This window comes from Stegostoma tigrinum, chromosome 17 (assembly GCF_030684315.1).
Source record: "Stegostoma tigrinum isolate sSteTig4 chromosome 17, sSteTig4.hap1, whole genome shotgun sequence".
Lineage (NCBI taxonomy): Eukaryota > Metazoa > Chordata > Chondrichthyes > Orectolobiformes > Stegostomatidae > Stegostoma > Stegostoma tigrinum.
In genome coordinates this window covers 22,944,542-22,966,753 of record NC_081370.1, presented here as the reverse complement: position 1 = coordinate 22,966,753, position 22,212 = coordinate 22,944,542, and the positions used below count along the sequence as shown (strand labels likewise).

General features: G+C 38.2%; 1 protein-coding gene across 1 annotated transcript in view; it reads left to right on the top strand.

The window, feature by feature from the left end:
* The window catches only part of otog (otogelin), a 249,461-nt gene that overhangs the window by 184,044 nt on the left and 43,205 nt on the right, over nucleotides 1-22,212 (top strand). The window contains exons 35-39 of the mRNA XM_048545992.2: nucleotides 181-298; nucleotides 6,142-6,221; nucleotides 9,149-11,352; nucleotides 13,246-13,423; nucleotides 18,819-18,964. Coding sequence (XP_048401949.2) covers nucleotides 181-298; nucleotides 6,142-6,221; nucleotides 9,149-11,352; nucleotides 13,246-13,423; nucleotides 18,819-18,964 — 2,726 coding nt within the window. The remainder of the gene's footprint in view (nucleotides 1-180; nucleotides 299-6,141; nucleotides 6,222-9,148; nucleotides 11,353-13,245; nucleotides 13,424-18,818; nucleotides 18,965-22,212) is intronic.

Below are 22,212 nucleotides of genomic sequence, written 5' to 3'. Positions count from 1 at the left end.
TTTTGTTTTGTGCTTTCTTTAAAAAAAACACCAGAATTTGAGCATGAACTTCACAAGTGTTGGGCAAACAATGTATACTAGATTTTTTATATCGATTATTGATGCAAGTATTTTATATATAATAATTGTATGTCATTATAACCCTTGAATGAAATATTAATTTATTTGTGCATTAAACAGATGCAAAGATATTGTCTCCAGCTCATTCTACCTGTCAGTGGCAATATGAGACATGCACCAACTCATGCACCAGAACCTGTAAAGATCCCACAGGCAACATTTGTCGAACTCTACCAAGGTATGCTCACTATGAAAATATATGAATAGGTTCTAAGTGCCTGGAACCCTCCAGGCCTGCTAAAGAATGGATATGAAACAGTAAGGAAATGGGCTGACTGAAAACAACAAATGCTGGAGATCTCAGCAAGTCAGACAGCATCTGTGGAGAGAGAGCAAGCTAACATTGGCTTGCTGTCTCTACATGGATGCTTATAAGTATCTGAAGGAAGCAAGTTAATTTAACTGGGTAATTTTAATCATTACAAAATGCGCCTGCACTTATTTTTAATCTAGGAATTTACAAATACAGCTTACTGAGAAAGCAAGGGTATTTTGTGGCATAAATCAATTTAAATGATTGTTGTTTGATCAACTGAGCAATGGCAAAGTATTTACATCTTTTCCATTTTCTGTCCTTAATTTTAGCCACATGATCATATTTATGATACAGGAACTTAAATCTTGTGAAAAGCATGCATTTATCATTTTTTTTTCAAAATGAAACAGGTGATGACACAGATAACACAGTGTGGAGTTTTTGGCTAATAGATTTACTTTCTGAATTTTTTAATTTTTACTGTCATGCGGACATTTGTTTGTGCATTAAATTTGTGGACTGTTGCAAAACTGGCACATATGACGGTGCTATTGTTGCATTACCAGTCAGTGATCATATTCATGAATGAGCTGATATGTCTCAGTATTCCCATCACACACACACACACACACACACACACACACACACACACACACACACACACACACACACACACATATACACATATATACACACAAACATCCTGCCCACCCTCCACGTTGGGCTATGTCCAGTTCAGAGGCAATTTCAAGAATATTTATTATATAACTGAGTTTAATTTAACTATCTCATTCTGGTGAGCTTAGTGCAGATATGTGGTGGCAGCTTCAAGATGTTTTCCTCAAATTTATTGTTTATAAAAAAGAACAGACTTGGACAAAAACAATAGTAACAGTTTTGGCAAAAATCTGGGTTGTGGATGAGGTTGTTGACTTGCTCGCTGAGCTGGCTTGTTTTAGTTCAAATGATGTAATCTAGCTGATGACACAACATCAGTGGAGCCTCTGATGAAGCGATGTTATTCTACTCCATTTGGAATTTATACTGTCCGGTCCGTTAATGGTGAGTACTGTCATTTCCGGTTTTGTACTGTGTGGGTTTGTATATGGAGTCCAGTTCTATGTGTTTGTTGATTAATGTTTAAGTTTAATGATCAAGCTTGTCTGGGACAAAGCACCGTAGTAGCCCAAGCCAAACAGACACACACTGGAATTCCTAGAGGCATGGTTCTCAACTCATAATGCAATCAACAAACGTATAGAATTGGACAAACCCATACAGATCAAAACTGGAAATGACAATACTCACCATAACAGACCAGACAGTATAAATTCCAAGCGGAGTAAAATAACGTTGCTTCATCGGAGGATCCACTGATGATGTCACCTAGCATGTTGACGAAACATCTGAACAAAAACAAGCCAGTTCGGCGAACAAGTCAACAACCTCAACAATAGTAACAATTTAATATCGAAGGCTTGAAAGTTTGCTGTTACAGTTTTTGAAATTTTGGGAAAATGGACATTGAATGGATCCAACATAATGGTGCAAATAAGTTAAACAGATTTTGTTTTCACCCCTAACATGCAACAAATCAACTGTGTATACATGGTGATTTAAGAGTCTTTTTAATTTAAATCTTGGTTGTGAGCTTTTAGTAAAATTGCTAAACTCTCAGCACAACGTAATCGTAGGTGTAATGCACAATCATATTATATCAAATTGTGAAATGCACTCACCCGAAAATCTGCATCCTGAATTATCTTATTTTCTCCATCAACACTTCTGCAAACTTAAAACTACTTCACTTCCAGCTTTTATTCTTTGCACAGCTGTATAAATTTCCTGCATTTTGCTATAATATTTATCCTGCCATGATATTGTTCAATAAACACCATGAAATAATATTTATGCTTTTTTTTGGAAAAAATCCATCAACATTAATCTCTATGTGAGGTCCATTCTTCAACTTTTTTTGAAAAAAATGAAACACAAATCCTGAGGCATGTCATGTATGCATGTGCTATGTCTAAGAATTTAAAATCAGTTTATTCGTTTGGAGTATCAGGTCCAAGGCTCACATCCATCTGTGCACATTCACAACATTTCATTCTCATATCGCTATTTCTTTGGCTATTTTAGGCTCTCTTTGAATAATGTCGGCTTTTGACAACTGAGTGACCATTTCAGCCTTTAACATCGTCAACATGTCTCCTGTTATACATCTGCAATAAATATTCCCAACTTTGGGAAATAAGTTAGAATGAATAGAGAAAATGTACATGGCAATATTTTTGAACTTGCACAATTTTTAATTGCTACGATTATAGTCAAAATAGAATTTCTCCCCCACCCACGTATTTTTCTCCCCCAACTTGACTTGAGCAAGCATTTTGTTACTAAGTGTCTGCAGCTTCCAGCACAATTAAGTTGCTGCCTATTCATTTATATGTCTTGAATATGAGCTTCCACGGTCAGTATTGGCTCAGTATTTGACCATGAAGAGAAGCACAGATAAACCCTTTCTCTCCTAACCCAATGTCCATACATAATATATGTACTTTCCATCCATTGTCACACAATGTTGATCAGGAGTGTTGATTTTGGGTATTTTAGCTCAGTATTGCTCTGGTAAGATGAGGTGTGCAGATTTTGTTGCTGAACTGGCTGAATGAGCATTCATATATCGGCACTGAACACAATTTTTTACTCATTTTGTTATTTATGTAATTATGCAAATTATGCATACATGCACACTGTTGTATTTTATTAATACTTCTAACAACTTCAAAGGTAATATTTATATATAAGTGAATTCTTGTATTGCCTGAGAATGCTACATTCAATACCGCTTTGTAGAAATGGTTTCTAAATTTATAGAGGTAAAGACCAGTATCTAAAACCAGTAGATTAACCAGCTGCACAGTCTTAAGCCCACTATTAGCTATCTGAAAAACTATATACATATATAAGAAAATATGGCATCTTATTAAATAAAAGTCACACAGCATTTGATAGCCTTCTAAATAGGACTATAATTGTCACTGCACTGGAGACGAGGTATTGAAACATACTTATCAGCATGGCACAGGTAGTTCCCAAAGGCTGATTTATGTGTATAAAAATAAACAGTGTTTAATTTTTTTTGGATGCGAAGGGTAAATGTTTGTCTTCATCACCGAAGTTGACGAATCCAAGTAGTTTTATATAAATCGTTAGGACAAATAATTCAGATCTCCCTTGCCAACCCTGGATCTAATTTCTCTTCTCCTGTCGGCACGGACTCATGTAAATCTACAGTGCAGTGCAATTCACCACATTTCAGCACCTTATCTAAGTGTCCAGAGTGCCTGGGGAGCTGGAGGACTGGCAAGTAAGTAAAATCAGGGATGTTCAAGCGATCAGAATTAGAAACATCTGCAGTAAGTGATGAATGTTGAAGCCGTACCGTGGTATTTCTGTTTTTTTAAAATTCTGGGCCATTTAGGATTAAAATGGTTTTAGTGCTGCACAAACACTTTTAAAATGTATTTCTCGTTCCTTGTAATGCACCCTTTAAATTTTTCTAAACAGTCATAGGTCACGTTGTACTCGAGATTCTCGTGTGTTAGTCTGCACCAAAAAAACTATAATACCCCAAGAAAAGTTAAACTATAATAACAATAAGAAGTTTGTCATAATTTGAACTGCAAATTTTTACATAGAGGGGAATACTTTCTGTTTCTAAGCAAAAGTGGGAATAGAACATGTACACCATCTATATGATGAAAGGATGAGGAAATCACAAGAATTGCAACCTGACAATCGAGGCTATTTTGCATATTGTTCCTTTGGAAAGCTGGCACTGGTTCGAAGCATGCCGACTGCTGTCTTTTCCCCATAAACCTGCCTGCTCTTCCTTTTCAGATAACAATTCATGCTTGAATGCCTCAATTCACCCTGCCTTCACCATATTCTTAGGCAGTGCATTTCAGATCCTAACCACTCACTGTAACAAAAATTCTGTAAGTTTCCTTTGCATTTTTAAAAAAAACAGTCACCATAAATCTTTGCCGCCTTGTTCTCAATCCTCCCACCAAGAGGAACAACTTATCTTTTCCTTATCTACTCTGTCTGAACTCCTTGAGATTGTGAATATCTGTAGCAGTTTTTACTAAATGTCCATTCAAGTAAAACAGTCCCAAGTTCTCCAGTCCCTCTATGTAACGAAGTTTCTCATCTTTGAACCATTCTAATAAACCTCTTCTGTACTTTCATCGTTTCACACCTTTCCTAAAGCGTGGCACCAGATCTTAATGCAGTACTCCAATTGAGCCCAAACCTGCATATTGTACAAATTTAAGAAACCCTTTTTCATTAATACTCCATGCTGATATTAAATGAGCTGGAGATACTGTATGCCTCACGCTCTCTCTCAAGCTGTCTTGCACCTTCAATGATTTGTGCATATTCTTACCTGGCACTTTTTTCCCTTGCACTTCCTTTACATTCACACCCTTTGATTTGTACTGTCTATCTGCAGTTTTCCAAAATGAACCATTTCACACTTCTCTATATTGAATTCTATCTGCCAGTAATCCATCTATTCCACCGACCTGTCTGTGTCCTCTTGATGTTCTGCACTATTCTTGCTACAGTATGTTGCTTCCAAGGTTTGTATTTTCCGCAGATTTTGAAATTGAATTGTGCTCCAATGTCTATGTCATTAATACTTGTTACAGAAAGGACCCAAGAGCCAACTATTAGAAAACTTGACTCATTGCCTTCTTCCAATCTGAAAAGAAATTCATTAACCAGTACAGAGATAGTAAGAATTGCCGATGCTGGAGCTTGAGATTGCACAGTGAGTTCAGAAAATTTTTCTGAAGAAGGGCCCTGACCCGAAACGTCAGTTTTCCTACTTCTCCGATGCTCCCTGGCCTGCTGTGCTCCTTCAGCTCCACACCGTGTTATCTTCATTAACCAGTACTCCTTGTTTCCTGACACTCAGATAATTTCATATTTGTGTTGCGACCTTTTCTTTTTATCCTATGAGCAATACGATCTGGGAATGTTCAGGAAACAAAGGTTTGATTGTTTTTCTTTCATTTCCTTGGAGGATAGAACAAAATCTTTTTAAAGATATACATTATTCATGAGATGGGAGCATGCTAGCAAGGCAATAATTTATATCCCATCCTGAATTTCCGGTAAGAATGTGACAATAAGCTGTAGCCCAGGTATTGTAGGTATACCCACAGTGCTCTAGAAGAGGATGTTGACCCAGTGTCAATGAAAGATGACAATACAGTCCCAGATCAGGATGGTGTGTGACTTGGAGGGGAACATGGCGATGGTGTTCCCTTGTATCTGCTGTCCCTGCTACATGGTAGAGATTAGGGAAAGAAGGTAACTTACATCAAAAATGAAACAGATTTTGGGGTCCCGATTGATGATAATTTGGAGATTTTACAACAGTATTCTGTAGCAATGAGCAAGGCAAGTCAGATTTTTAGAAATAGAAAGCCAAGCTTGAATCAAAATTTCAAAAGGATCATGCCACTTTATGAATGATCTGTACAGCCGTTTACAGCATTTGGATAAAATGTTGTATAAAGGACATAACACAGTGATTACTGAGTGTTTTGGACTGTAAGCACAGATAAATGGTCTCCCTTAGGTGTTAGCTTCAGGCGCATGTTCTGCTCTATATTTCTAACTAATTTGTATATTGTAAATACCTAATACTTAAAGAGCATTGAATAATCCAATTTTGTTTTCTTAAGTGTGGAAGGTTGTGTACCTCACTGCCCGCCCAATATGGTGTTTGATGAAGATACACAGAGATGCGTGTATCCAGAGGATTGTAAGTGGCTATTTTTTTTCCCCTGCACGTAACTGAGGTGGAAATGTGCCAAAAAAAAATTCATGACAAAATACAAAGTAATGTAGATGTTAGAAAGTCGAAGCAAAATATAAGAGATTGGTGGAATTACACAAGATGGTTAGTCAATGAGAACAGATAAGTTTTACATTTTCAGGAACACTCGTGCAGAAATCTAGGGTTGAATTGGTTGTCTTCCCACAAATCTTTCTGTCCTGTTTTTCCGTTTCTATATGTGTTTATAAGTTAGTCTGCAACTTAGAGTGAAAACAAGCCTTGATTGAAAAGATCGAATGAAGGACACCTGACTGAAACTGTGATAGCCCCATGTGAAGTGACTCTGGGCAAACTTAAATCTGCTTTCTAAAGCCAATATTTAGGTATGCAACACAGAACTCTCTCACTCTAAATCAGAAATCTTATACAAAAGATGTAAGTATATGATACATGTGAAGTGGAACTAAGGTATTTTGGTTTGGGATTTAATAGCGAGACATTTAATCCACTCTCAACCAATCTGGTTTTGAGATTCAAGTACTTAATGCTGATCTTGAGTGCTTCAAACAAGGTACAAGCACTCAGATCCGACATTAAATGTATTTGGGTGATACCCATAGCTATTGCTGTGTATTAGTTAACATATCTGACAGTGTTATTAAACGAACAACTTGTTTATAAAAGAATCAAGTTAATTGTATGTTTGGATACTTCACTACGATAAAGAAAACAAGGAATTTTCTTTAAGATACAAGACTATGCAGACTTTAAAGTTTGAGGGTTAACTCCTGATTGATTTCTGTTTGAACATGATGCCAGACAGTTTCAGCAGCATGTGCTACAGTTAATGTTGGGACTTTCAGGGTTGTATAGCTGAATTTATCTAACACTCTGATCTGATCAGTATCAATTAGCAGCTACTGGAAGTTTGCATATAAGGGCAAAATGGGTTAGGCTTTATATTGCTCTCAAATAAAGAGTTTGTAGACATTCCTTATCTAAACTGTCTTTTGGATAGTTGTCACTGAGCAAGATACATAAAACTCCTGAGTTTGGGTTTATAAATATGTAACACCTAATTAGAGTTCACGAAACAGAACTTACATAATTTTTGAGGTTGTTCTGTCTCTGTGCATAATATATAACGGTGCTTGAATCAGAATATAAAATACCTGCCTAATTCATCAGCTGAAAGTGTGTTGAGCTCTCAATACATTGAGTAGTATTGAGGATGAATTTGTTGTCATAGAAGCATGCTCAATCTCGAATGTGAGCCCGATAGGACTCTTCACAAATTTGTCAGTGCAACTTACATTCCTGAAAGTAAGCGTACAGATGCAGCAGACAATAAAGAAGGCAAACTTAATGTTGATTTTCATAGCGAGAGGATTTGAGAACAGAAACAAAGATGTCTTGCTGTAATTATACAGACTGTTGGTGAGGCCACAACTGGAATATCATGTGCAGTTTTGGTTTCCTTATCTGAGGAAGGATACTCATGCTCGAGAGGAAATGCAGTGAATGTTTACCAAATTGATTCCTTGGATGGCAAGGACTGATGTAAAAAGAGAGATTGAGTCAATTAGGATTGTATTATAGAGTCTTAGTGTCACACAGCACGGAAACAGATTTTTCGGTCCAACTAGTCCATGCCAACAATGTTCCCAAACTAAACTAGCCCCATTTGTCTGCATTTGGCCCATATCCCTCCAAACCTTACCTATTTATAAACTTGTCCAAATGTCTTTTAAATGTTGTATCTGTACCTGCATTCACCACTTCCACTGGCAGTTCATTCCATATGCTCGTCACTCTCTGTGAAGGGGGGTCTCCTAGAAACCTATAAAATTCTAACAGGATTAGACAGGTTAGATGCAAGAAGGAGTATGGGTAAACTTCTTAATACTGAGATGTGGAGAAATTTCTCCAGTCAGAGAAATCAGTGAGCCTGTGGAATTCACTACCATAGAAAGCAGTTGAGGCTAAAACGTTGTGTTTTCAAGAAGAAGGTGTATATAGCTCTAGTTGCTAAAGGGATCAAGGGGTATGTGGAGAGAATGGGGTTAAGATATTGAGCTCGATGATCAGCCATGCTCATAATGAATGGTGGAGAAGGCTCAACAGGTCGAATGGCTCACTATTACTCCTATCTTCTATGTTTCTATGTAATCCACACGTGCATAGATGCAATGATGTACTGTTTTGTTTACCTATTTTAAGCTATAGCCCACTTTTCATGCAGTACCTTGCACATGTAGAAGAAATTTTAGCGAGTGTAATTTACTCAATGGAAATCCAAAATACATTTACTCATTCAGCAATAACTTCCCCAAATGACTCTTTTGAATAATGGAATTATGTTAGGGAAACGAAGATATGATATGTTTCTAGATTTATTCCATACTGTCGTGAAAACAGACATTTTTATTTCTGTATTTTTGGTCATTTTCTTAATGGTTTATATATTTTATGTAATGTATGCAAGGTAAAATTCAATTGCAAGTTACTGGTTCTACCAGAAGATACAATATAATGAGTAGTTGAATGAGGCTTAGGCCAATAGTTTCCACATTGCTCACAATCTTCCCTGGGTCTTGATTGAGAACCTGGCCCAATCTCATAGGATAGATGTTTCCTGCCCATTCCAGGATCCCCAGACTTGCACTTTTAAAATTCAATCATACGTCATAATATCCGATTAAGTTCCAACAGAACAAAACTGCATCCAAACTATAAATCAAAAGAGTCAAATTAAACTAGAATTTCTAAGGCAAGAACCAGTTTGTTGAATAGTAGGAAATTAGTGCAAACCCCAAACGTATACACACTAAATGTATCTAACTTCTCATTGCTTAAGCTATGTTAAAATGTACTTGTCAGGAGCTAATATATACTTACACTTTCTTTCTTAGGTATTAGACCAGCAGTTTACATTCAGCTGCCTAAACCCACAAGCTCACTGGCATCACCCGGAATATCCACTTCTGCAGCCTTTAATGTTTCATTCGAAAAATTGACAACACCTACCTTAAGTCAGTATACCGGTTCTCTAATGGCAGCGAAGACTGCGAAGACCACTGCTTCCACTCCAACAACAAAAACCCCTATAGTGACCCATCTGTCACAAGCTCCAACATTGACAACTACAAGCGCTTCTCCAAGTCCATCACTGATAGGAACAACCACCTTTGTACAAAATATAACCTCTGGAATGCCACCTACTACAGAACAAACCTCGGTGTCTAATTTCACAAAAAGTACAACATCACCCACTCATGCATTCCCAGTTTCTTCAACAAGAGGAATCACCACAACAACAGCTTTGCCTGAAATGTCAACAATGAAAAAAACCACAAGTACAACTGAATTACCATCAAAATTGCATTTCCTATCCACATCAATTGAAACAAAGCCTACTACTACAGGAATATTATTGTCAACAGCATCTGAAACTGGAACAAAATGGATGACTACAATTAAGACAATTTCTGCTAAAACAGAACATTTACCAGGGAAGACTTCCTCTTCCAGAACTGCAGCATCTCCTTCAATAGAAACAAAACCAATGACACAAAAAACAATTCTACTTCCAATTTCAAAAGTGACCTCAGCATATTCTACTTCAAAAGAAATGCAATCCACTATGCTTCCTCTCTTCACCAAGTTAACAACAAAAACCACAAGTTCTACTTACCCAGTCTCTACAGTGTATCACTTCTCTGCTGGAACATTGTCCTTGTCAACTGAAAAGAGCAAATCAACAACTGCAGGAGTCTTTAGAACGTCGGCAGCAATAGTGCAACCAGCACCTGAAAAATCTACAACATCTTCTCTAATATTAGTTCCAATAACAGAAAGAAATGAAACAATCACAAGAACTACCACTGAATCCATTTCAACAGAGAGGACCACAACATACTCACTGAGTTCAAGAACACAACCAACAACAGTTCCATCTGTGCCCTATCCAGCTTTAACTACTTTATTTACAACCTCCAAACAAGCCTCCTCAACATCTACTGCTAAGGTTTCTTTAACATCGTCTACCACATTGTACTCAGAAACACCTGCCAAAGCATCAACATCTGTAACATATCCATCTACATCTAAAACAAGCACAGCATTTTCTGTTCACTCATTTCAAACGTTATCTACAAAAGGATTGGAAACTAGTTCAACTGTGAAAATATTCAAACCTGTTTCAACTCCACAGAGCATGGTGATAACCTCCAGTTCAACAACAGAACCACATATAACAAGTAAATCAACTTCCTTACAACCAACAACTAAACACAAACCCACTTTCCGCCCTTCCCCAGCTGGCCAAAGCAATGCTCCAGTGGATACTTCATCTGTTCAGTTAACTACATCTCCAACTACAATAGTTCCAACCTCTGTAAGAGTATCCCCCATTTCCATCTCAACATCTAAAACAACCATTGCACCTACAAGAACTCAACTTGGGAAAACTACAGTTTTACCAACATTGTTTATAACAAATGCAACCTCAGAAATGCCCCAAGCAAAAACTGTTTCAGAGCTTACATCCACAACCGTTTTACATGTAAAAAATGCAACGACAAATGCTACATCACTTTTAACAACATTAGCTGCAGCTACTTCTATTCGCAGTCCTACTGAAAAGACAATATCTGCAGTGAAAGTAGGCGTGACTAGACCCACAGCCCTTCTGTCTAAAGCACCACTAACAACAGAACCATCAGTGGCTAAAGCAAATGAAACATCTACTACAGGATTAGTTGTTACAACATCAGAAGGAGTTACTGGGGCAACAAAAGCTTTTAGTTCAACAGCAACTCCTGTTGAAACCACAGGTGTCGCAGGAAAAGCAGCATCACCTCAGCAGCTTACAGGCACCACAATACCTGCATCTGCCTATTTAAACAGAACTGTTACCACCGGAAAAAAAATCTCAGTCAAATCTTCAAGTACTACTACCACAGAATCAGTTCCGTATACATTACATACTTTACCTAATGACACTTTGTCTCCGATTATTGTTCCCCATACATCAGAGTCTATAGCAGGCTCAACCATGTTCTCTGCAAGTGCTTATACAACAGCTTTGACCATCCCACCAACCAGCCAATGTGTGGTAAGTAAAAGAACACAGAATATTAATTATCAACAATTGCCATGTTGACTACAAGGATATGTTTGATGTATTGTGCTCTGGAGATAAAGTAAAACAAGCTCTTCATTTATTGATTGTCAAAGGTTTCCGGGATTGCAGAGATAATCCCTGGTTTCATTTCTGCATTTCTGATCCCTTCCCACTTTTCTTATTTCCAACAAATGTGAGGACACAATGTCCTCTTGATTACTATGAATGCCTACTTTCACGTCCATATTAATGCTTGTTCCACTCCTGACATGACCTATTTGCTGCCAAAACCCATTTCCATGCCATTGTCACCTCCAAACATGACAGTCCTAATCCATTCTTCCGGGGGCTTCCACTTCACCGTACTCTATAAACCTGACCCTCAAGCCCATTCACCTTCTGTAAATGTGCTGCCAGTATCCTAATTGTCAGCATTGCCCCATGATCTTTATTGGCTTACAGTTTAGCAATACCTAAATGGCAAAAAAAAATTAAATCCTTGGTGTTCAAGTTTTGCCATGGCCTCCCCACTTACTCCTCCTCCACTACCGCAACGATCACCACCAACCTCAACCCATCCCCATTTCAAGATTTTGGCTTCGTAGCCTCTGGAAGCATTCTGTGCTTTGCCCATACTGGCCTTACAACATTTACTATTTTCATGTGTCTACCTTTTGTCTCTGTCCTTTTGACTGACTGGGCCTTAAGCCCTGGAATTCGCAGCTTATCCTCTGACCCTCTTTCCTTCTTTAAGCCATCCGCTAAAACCTACCTCTGACATCTGTCGGATGTCAAATTTTGTTTGACATTTTTTTCTGTGAAACAGTCTGAGGTGCTTTACACACTAAAATCCATACGCTATATGACCTTCCCACCATCTTACAGTCAGAAGTAGAGCAGTTCACTGAAGATTTCATAATATTAAGCACAATTGAATCTCTTCAAATATTGAACCAGCCCAGGCCCATTTGTAGCATAACTTTGTCAACATCTAAGCTTGGGCTGACAAGTGGCACTTAATTTTTGCGTCACATGAAGTTTGTTGCTTTGATGTAAACAACTGCCATATTATTGTTCAAATAGAGTGTACATATTGCTGTTTACCATTGTTGCACATTTGTATAATAGATGATAAAGTGATGAGAGGGGTTGGTGTGAGTTGGTTCCCTCCAAAAGAAGTCAGTTGCAAACCACTTGGCTTTAGAAAAGGCTACTCCACAGCGATATTATTGTCTGTGTTGCCATGACAACCAAAGGCTGGATTTCCACCCAATGGGAGGAGGTCCTACCCCCAAAGAGTTGCTGGCAAATCAGATTCACAGAACAATGTATTGGACACTTCAGGCAGCCCCAAAACGGACCCTAATGACAAGTAAATCAGGCTTTCTTGAAGAGATTGCAGGCATTAGGCACCCAGGGCGTGGATGTAAAAGGTGAAGGGGTGGGGAAGACTTTGGAAGCCAGATAGTGATGCACAAAGTGGGGATGAGGGGTTTACAATCTTAGAGTTTGACTGGCACAGGATACTCCCAAAGGAGATACTTGCTGTATTATCAACTTTGGCGAAAACAAATGGCCTGCTCGCTCTTACCTGCCTTTCCAGTGTCCAGTGTCCAGTGTAATTTGCCAATGCAGGTGGAATGAGGCTACTTAATTGACATTGAAGGCCTTGCTAGGCCTAAAAGACGTGCTGACTGTTGCCTTACTTGCCCACTGTATTATAGTGGATAGTTTGGGGCTGGTGGGACGTTGATGGGCTAATCTTGTGCATTCTTGCCTCACACACATGCCCAGGCACCCACTGGAGACAGCCATTAATATCCCCTCAAAATTTTAGCCTTACCACACTGTAAATTAATCTTGCTCTTCTAAAATGCTTTACAGGTTCCATTTCCTCAGAATCTCGATGAATGCATCAAACAAATATGTGTGGAAGGGCAAATAATGCAAATCAATAGATCACATCACTGTCCCCACATTGTGACTCCACCTAGCTGTGAGCTCCTCGGATTTGCTGTGCAGGTGAATGGTGACAAATGCTGCCCACAGTGGGAATGTCCATGTAAGAGATTTGGCTTTGTTCTTGTGCTTTAATCTTAAGATGGTTATTGTTTCGTGTAGAATTATTCAGATTGATTTTGTTGGTGCAAAGCTATAGATCGTGGAAACATAGAAAATAGGAGCAGGACTAGGCCATTTGGCTCTTCAGTGGCTCTCCAATATGATCATAGCTGATCATCAAACTGTACCCTGTTCCTGCTTTCTCCCCACATCATTTGATCCCTTTAGCCCTAAGAACTTCATCTAATTCCTTCTTTAAAACACTCAATGTTTTGGCCTTCGTTATCTTGTGGCAGAGAATTCCACAGGCTCACCATGCTCTTGCTCCTTGCCCCTGTCCTAAATGGTCTACTCCTTATCTTTAGACTGTGACCTTGGTTCTGGACTCTCCAGTAATTGAGAATATCCTTCCTGCACTAATCCTGTCTACCCCTGTTAAAATGTTATACTTTTCTATGAGGCTTATGCTCATTTTCTGAATCCCATTAAATATAGTGCTCACCAAGTCAGTTCATCACATGAACTCAGTGGATGGGGTCTATTTCAACATTGCATCATTGAGAATATACTGAAACACTGGAGACAACAAGGTATAGAGCTGGAGGAACACAACGGGTCAGGCAGCGTAAGAGGAGCAGCAGAGTTGACATTTCAGGTCAGGACCCTTCTTCAGAAATGTTTGAAAAAGGGTCCTGACCTGAAACATCAACTTTCCTGCTCCTCTGATGCTGCCTGACCTGCTGTCTTCCTGCAGCCCTATATGGTGTTGTCTCTGATCCCTGCATCTGCAGTTCTTGCTATCTCCTATTGAACCACTGTAACATTACAGCCAAGTCAGTATTGTGAGACCTAAACCAGAAGAGAGACTTGCCAATTCACAATTCATAACTTCAGACTAACTTACATTACTGATTTCAACTGCTCCTGTAAACAATCTTTAGTATTTACTTCTGCAAATAGATGCCACAATCACATACTCCTGTTTAATTTAAAAACAAACTTAATAGGGCAACAGAAAGACCTTGCAAGCTATTTTACTGAAGTCCTTATACTTTTACTTGAAAATGTTAAATTTCAAATTAGCTGATATATTTTGCAACTGAAGTGGAAATTCTTGTTGAAGAATAAATGTTAATATTAGCATTTTTTCAACAGTTTGTTCATAAATAATGTAATACCACTCAAATGGCAGTAACACTGGTCCATGAAGAATATTGTATTCTCAGATTTTGAATAATATGTTCAGCCATTGTTGCATTAAAACATTTCATTTGAATTGTTAGTGTGGATCAAGATAAATTGCTGATTTTGTGTCTACGTATTTAATAAAGTGGTAAATAATTTTACTTGCTAAATATAAAGTTTTGTTTTAATATACTGGTTCAAAGTGCAGAACAGGTCATTTGTGAGCCTAAACTCCAGGGTAGGACGATGAAGAGCAGTCTTTAATCCCATGTTTTTAAAGCAAAAAAAAATCAAACTTTAACAAGACTATTTTACGCCAGTTGAGCTGACAAATTAATTGCAAAAACAAAATAGGTGCAGAAGTAACCCATTTTCATTTACTGCTTGAAATTTAAGCTGTCTTGATCAAAAGGTGAATGGTATTTGTGCAATTTACTTACTTCACATCACTAAGAGAATACGCTTTTGTGAAGTTATACATGTTGTTTTGCTGTTGGTGCTTAAATACATTTCCAAAGACATGTTTTAATTGCAAACCAGCTAGGCAGACATGGTGGAAGATATTAAGACAGATTGCAACACAAATGCATCTGCACTTACTACTACCTTTGACAGGGATTTTTTGATGATTATTTAAAAGGCACTGGTGCTTTAATGCAATGAGAGGCCGCTAGAGCGTTCAGTTATTGGAAGCTATTAATAAAAAGTAATAGAGGCGTTTGTGTATTTGTAAATAATCTGCCTTCAATTAAGCTTTATTGTGGCTGATCTCATTGTTGTAAATAACTTTGTTCGGATAATATTCCCCTCCTGCAACAATTCTGTAAGAAAATTGCAACAAACATTTTCGACAATTATTGCCCCAACTGCATGTTAAATAGTTTTCCGATATTAGCTTTCATGTTGCCACAATTTTATGTTGCCCAGACATGAATGACTCCTTCAGCCACAATGAAACCCTTCATTGCCTTAATAAAGGTTCTTTGATGCGAACTTGTTAATTATTTGAATGCTGTCCCCAGTTACAGAATGGAAAATTCCATAAAGCTCTAGAAAACATATAACTTTGAGGACATCAAGGTTACATTTACAAATGGTTAAAATTCACAAGTGATGTCAAATTAGACATATAATAATAATGTGTGAAAGAGAATGAAAAAAGACAGCAGTACAAGCAGACTGTTTAAATATGACTAAAATACGTCCATTTCAATATAGTTATTATTTCAATGTGAATGTACTCCCAAAATTTGAGATGTTGTTAATGCAGATTTTTATGCATTATACAGACCTGAGCTGAGTTCAGCACTTTAGCCAGAGCGAAAAAGCTTTAATATGTAAATAAAATATAGAAAATTGAATTATTATTGAAGTATATTTAAGAATAATAAATTAAGTAAAATAGATAAGATAACATATATGCTAATATATCTGAATGGTAAATGAAAGGGAATAATAATTCAAGTGGCTCAAATAGCTTGATAAATAGAAAACAGAACATAGAACATAGAACATTACAGCACAGTACAGGCCCTTTGGCCCTCGATGTTGTGCCGAACTGTCACACCGATCTCAAGCCCATCTAACCTACACTATTCCATGTACGTCCATATGCTTATCCAATGACGACTTAAATGTACCTAAAGAGTAAATGAGTCTTGACACATTTGCCATTATTATTTCTTTAACCGCAAAATGTGTTATGTCATGAATTGTAAATAATGAAGGAAAATGGAAAATAGAGGCAATGTACTTAATATATGTTAGATCAAATTCATCACATGAAAGAAATAATATAGTTATTTTATGCACTATTTAAGTTAATTGGCTTGCTTATTAAGAGGGCAGATGTAATCTACATTTAAGTTGTTTAGTCAGTGGAGATCGCAGTGAACAGGTTTCCACAATCGGTCACTGAACATGAAATATTTATAATATTACGGCAGTATAGATTAAAGAATAACTTTTATGCAGCTTTCTTAATTACAGCTGTAGCACGTTGACAAATATTCATGAAGCAATCATTGAAACGTGCATAAAAATGCATTCACTTAGGCTTAAATTTGGAAAAATCCATTTGCCTTTTGTACCTTTTGTGTTATGAACTGTAAGGAGAAGGCAATTAAATAACAAGATCAGCCATGTTTTCCTGCTAATTTTCTATATCATACCCTCAACTAAAATCCAGAATTGTAAGGAAAGCCTGAATTCTAAATTGTTTGATGTCTTTTGAAATAGAAAGTCTATTTGGAAACCCACCAAATTACTTGGCAAGATGTAAAATAAACAGAAACTATGCAGAGGCTGTCATAATTGTCTTGTAAAGAACACCTGTCTATAACAGACCTCCCACTCAACATTAAATTGACGATTGACATTTAAACTTGTGTTAAACATTGCTCAATGAACAGAAATATCCCCATGTCATTTCATAACAGATAATGAAATAAAATTTGAAATGGAGGTGGTTTTCCCACAACTCAGTGAAGAAAAGAAGCATAGCTCCAAAATTCCAAGCTGATACTCGAGCTTAAACTTCCCAATTTCCTGTCAGGGTGTTTCATCATATCTGGTTATTGGCAATGATTCAGAATGTTTACTCCTGCACAGAAGGCATATCACCCTGTGGGGTGCTCATCAGGACAACAGACTTGCAAAGGGGGTGGCACAGTGGCTAGCTCTGCTGCCTCACAGTGCCAGGGACCCAGGTTCAATTCCAGCCTGGGGTGACTGTATGTGTGAAGTTTGCACATTCTCCCCATGTCTTGGGTAGGTGTGTTCCAGTTTCCTCCCACAGTCTAAAGATGTACAGGTTAGGTGGATTGGCCATGCTAAATTGCCCGCAGTGCTCAGGGAGGTGTGGGTTGTAGGGGGATGGTCTGGGTGGGATTCTCCAAGGCTCAGCGTACACTTGTTGGGCCAAAGGGTCTGTTTCCACACTGTAGGGATTCTAATTCAAAGTACAACCACCAGATGATCCTTGGCTTCCACACCATTTTGATGGTTGGAGCTAATTTTATCCTAGGAAGGCTAGACACAATTTTACACCACTGACTGTTTCAAAGGATAGAGTGTGGAGTTGGCCTGATGTCCATTTAAAGTGAGCTTCCACCTTCTTAACTCAGAACTTCTTTTAACTTATCAATTATTATAACCCGTTTTTGAATTGTGTTATCTCTTGCCATGCCACTAAAATTTAGTTGCACTGCAACAAAATTCCACAATCGTGAAGGTGAGAATAATGTATTGCTTTCTCTTCATCTTAAGGTGCTACACTGCCACAGCTCATTGCAAATGTTCCCCTCCTCCACTCCACGTGCTACGGCTTCAATCACAATAGAACAGCACGTCAACTCTATTTCTGAACAGCCGCAAACTGTATTCTTATTTTATACTGGCAACAAGTGAAGCGTTGTTTTCTGCTAACTGCTTTTATAGCAGACCCATTTTTTTGCATATCACTGTCTTCCCATCTTGTCACAAACTGCTGCTTCTAGTTGTCTGCATGCTCATTTTATGAAGTTGACTCTCAAAATCCACAAGCCTTTTCAAAAATCATCTCCCAGTTCATTTCCATGCTTGCACAAAACACTGGCTCACAGAGGAACCAAAGCAGCGAGTTTGAGACTCTGTACACATCCTCAAATAAAGCATCAATGTCTTGGCTCTAATCAGATCAACAGCAGACAGGGATAGCAAGTCCTGCAACAATATTTTTGTTGCACTGCCACCTCATTGCCACCTGAAAACAGAGTAAAAACCTGGCCCACAAATAAAAAGTGGCAGTGATGCTCCTTTATGACAATAACTTTTTTAAAAAATACCACGCTAGAGAGCAGTTAAACTGTTATTCTATAATGAAGGAGGTGCTTGTGTTATTGGATGCTGCAGAGGTTGAGATTTGAAGATTTGTGCGTATGTTATGTGTTTTTACATTTTTAAAATATTTTCCGTCTTTCCAGACCTACATATGCTATTTAAAATGTGTTTCACTGATATTAAGTAGAAGTTTAAAAAGGTTTTGCTAACATTTTGTAATTATACTTGTACTGATTAATGTCATTGTAAAAACATCATTATATGATTTGACTGTGATGTGAAAGTACTCTCACAGACTTGCTCGCTCCCTAAATAGCAATCATCCTCCTTTGAAGCTCAATTTACTGGGAACTAGGCTTTAATAACAGCATAAGCTTTTTTAATTTTTGTAGGTCGGTGTTCCATTCTCACTAATCTACACATAATTACTTTCGACGGAAGTGGCTTTGGCATTTCTGGAGCTGCTTCGTACATTATTGCTTCACTGGCAAATGAAACCATTATTATCGGGATCAGCAAATGTCTCAGCTACCAGATGGTAAGTGTTCAAGATAATGTAAACCCCTGAGAATCCATGTTGCCTCACAGCATAAAATACAAGGTTGGCTGAATTTCTCCAGCTTTCTAATTCTTAAATATCCCTCATCTTTCAACACTATTACCTTACTTTTAATCAAATGTGCTTTGGAAGCCAACTTCAATTAAAGGAATTCCTTGGCGTCTATTTAAATAATTCAGTGCAGTGTTACTACACTGGTATTTGTTATAAGAAAAATAACATTGACATGAACGTAATCCATTTGCCTTGGTATGAAGAAGTTCACAGCTGGTTCACTTGAGCTCTGAAGCAAGTGTTTATAGGTTGTATATGATCTGCATAACTATTGGGAATTAACTATTGCAGATCAGATCTTTTTTGGCAGGTTTCCCCATTCTACTGGTGCTGCCTCTTGCTGTTTGGATCGGAAGCAGAGGGAAACCTGCAATCAGTAGCTCAGGTGACTATTCTGTATCAGTCAACAGAGACAGTGAGCAGGTTGACAGCCCATTTCATTATGGTGGGCATTGGAACCAAGCCTGATCCTCTTTGCACACATGTTCTAACAAAGAAATTGTCAGATGATACTCATGAGGCGGAACCCTGGTCAAGTCCCTCCTCTGCCCTGAGATCAATTGTAACACCCCTATTCTTCCACCAGTTTCAATGGAAAGTCAGAACACATGAAAGATCAAACCTATTAGCTTGTACACAGTTAGCTTTGCTGTTAACTAAAAGCTTATTCATATTGTTCTCATTGCATGTACTTATCATATTTTTTTCCAGAAGATAAATCAGTTTCCTGTTTTGAAGTACATAATGCACTATTAGTAATGTACGTTGGATGAGCAAAAGTGATTAAGGGAATGGGATAATGTAGAGACATCAAACTACTTTAGTACCTCTCTATCTATAGTTTAATCATTGAAGGAAAAGATGGTACATTGCAATTGATGGTGATGTCTCCTGGCATAAGCATTTGCTTCTCAGATCTTTAGGAAAGAAATCAACCCATAGTTTAGTTTTGATGTTTCCTGCCACCATTCAGTTTGGATGAGTGTAAGTTGCATTTCAAGTTTTGTATAATTTCACCTACTGGACTGCTAGAATGTGATGCATGTGTACAGCATATATAAACAAAGATATGTACACTGAAATCAAATCAGAAATGAAACTTCTTCGGTCTAAATGCAAGCACTGGTTTTCAACTTCCAATGGCAGAAACCTGTTGTTTATGTTCAATTTTAATTGTTCTTTCACAGATGGCCATACTTTCGACTACTGATAATCTAATATCTGGAATTTCATTCCTTCTGGACTGTCCTTTAAAATATTTCTTGAGATCACAGTTTTGTCTGCATGTTGCAATGTCGAAGATCTCTTTAAAATGCTTTCTTTTTCAATAGTGCCTCTGTGAAACACATTAAAGCCATTTCTGGGCTGAATTTTACATTGGAACAATGCATTAACTGATGTCATGTACCCAACATCATCATGCTGGTCTGCCATAAACACCAAGATCAGCAGGCCACCTTTCCAATAAAAGACTGTAAAAGATCTGTTTAACGTGTGATTAAGGGGTTCTCAAATCCAGAAGAATTGGGATAAAACATTGTCCTTGCCATAGTGCAGTGGGTACAGAAGAAACATGGCTAATGGAAGTTGCACTTCCATCAACAGCAACTGTTAAAAAAGCTGAAAATGTAATTATGTCTGACTTTGGCAGAAAAGTCTACTGAGACTTAGGAAGTGTTTGATATTTTACTTTTCATACCATTTTTATCTACATCAGTTCCTTTGGGAAGGAGCTGAAATGATGGGCGCTCATCATGATTGCAGCACCACACTTCTCCCATTGGATTTGTATATTTGATCAAAGGTGCCATCTCCAACGAGGAGGAGAAGGACCAGACCAGCTGGCCAGAGCTACAGGAAGATTGGAAACCTGCTGAAAAAAGAAGGGGCTGTGAAGTGGCAGCAGTGGGGAGGCAAAAGCCTCAAATAAGTCGACAGGATCAGAATATGTGACCTGTAGGTGATGATGCATCTGAAGGCTCTGCCTATTGAGAGAGACAGTTGCATCCCAATGTGATGTGCTTTTGATTGAGAGAGACTTGAATTGTATGGATGGTCATCCAATGCTTCTGGCCTTAAAGGTAACAATGACATTGAATGTCTCGCCTTTGAAACATTCCAGACAATTTGGAGATATCAGTGAGACTTGCTGCACATCACTACATTAAGAAATTCAAAGATGCCAGGTTTGGGTGTGCACATCAGTGTGTGAGTTTTACATCTGACAGCACAAGTCAAGGGGACAGGGCGAGAAGCCAAAGCTGGTTGTCAGCAGGTACAACGGTGATTGATCAGGCTGGACTCTTCAATACAGACCAGCCATAGTTTCCCTTTTTTTTAAACTCTTGTTTGCTCTGTTGTACACATCCTGGCCCTCCAGAGAGGGAAAATCCAGTCAGAGGAGGTACAGACGGAGACTGCCCTGTCTTCCGATGAGTGAGTGATCTTGTGAAGAGGAGATTGAGCTGTAGCTGATAGCTGTCCAGCCCAGTCTGTGGGAAGGTCTGGATGTCTGCACATCAAGGGAACCTTTGATACTTGGAAAGTTTTCAGTGGCTGAATGAATCCAGCTCAGAAACACCTCTGGTCCTTAGTGCCTTGACATTGTAGCTGTCCATCATGAACACCAGGCTATTGTAAGGTCAATTTGAATCAGCCAAATGAGTCAAGCAGAGGGGCCCACATAATAGCAAACTTCCATAAATGAATTAAAGGAATTCGTACCCAAATAAAAAAATGCAATACATAAATGCAACTGGCTAATCATTTGAAAAGAAGAATGAATTATGCAAACAAAAGCTTAAAACATTGGTCAAATTTCTACAATAAAAGCACCCATAAGTGACTAACATGGAGATAACTTGATATTTTTCATAGGTGCGGTGCTAGGGACAGACCGATCACCCATATACATCCTTCAGGAATGACCATAGCCACTATCCTCTGATCTAGGAAGACTATAGACTAGTGGGAGTCTCCTGCACAATGACAGGAGGTTCATCTGTTGCCACACTGTGCGAAGAAATCGGAGCCTATGGCAATGGGACTGAGGAGAAGCTGTACCCATTAGAACTAGTCTGAGAGGTACTTTCATTGGGTTCAACTCCTGTCAGTTGGCATGAAAACCTTTTTTTTGATCATTTAAAGCCTGGAGGAGGACATGGAGGGCATGA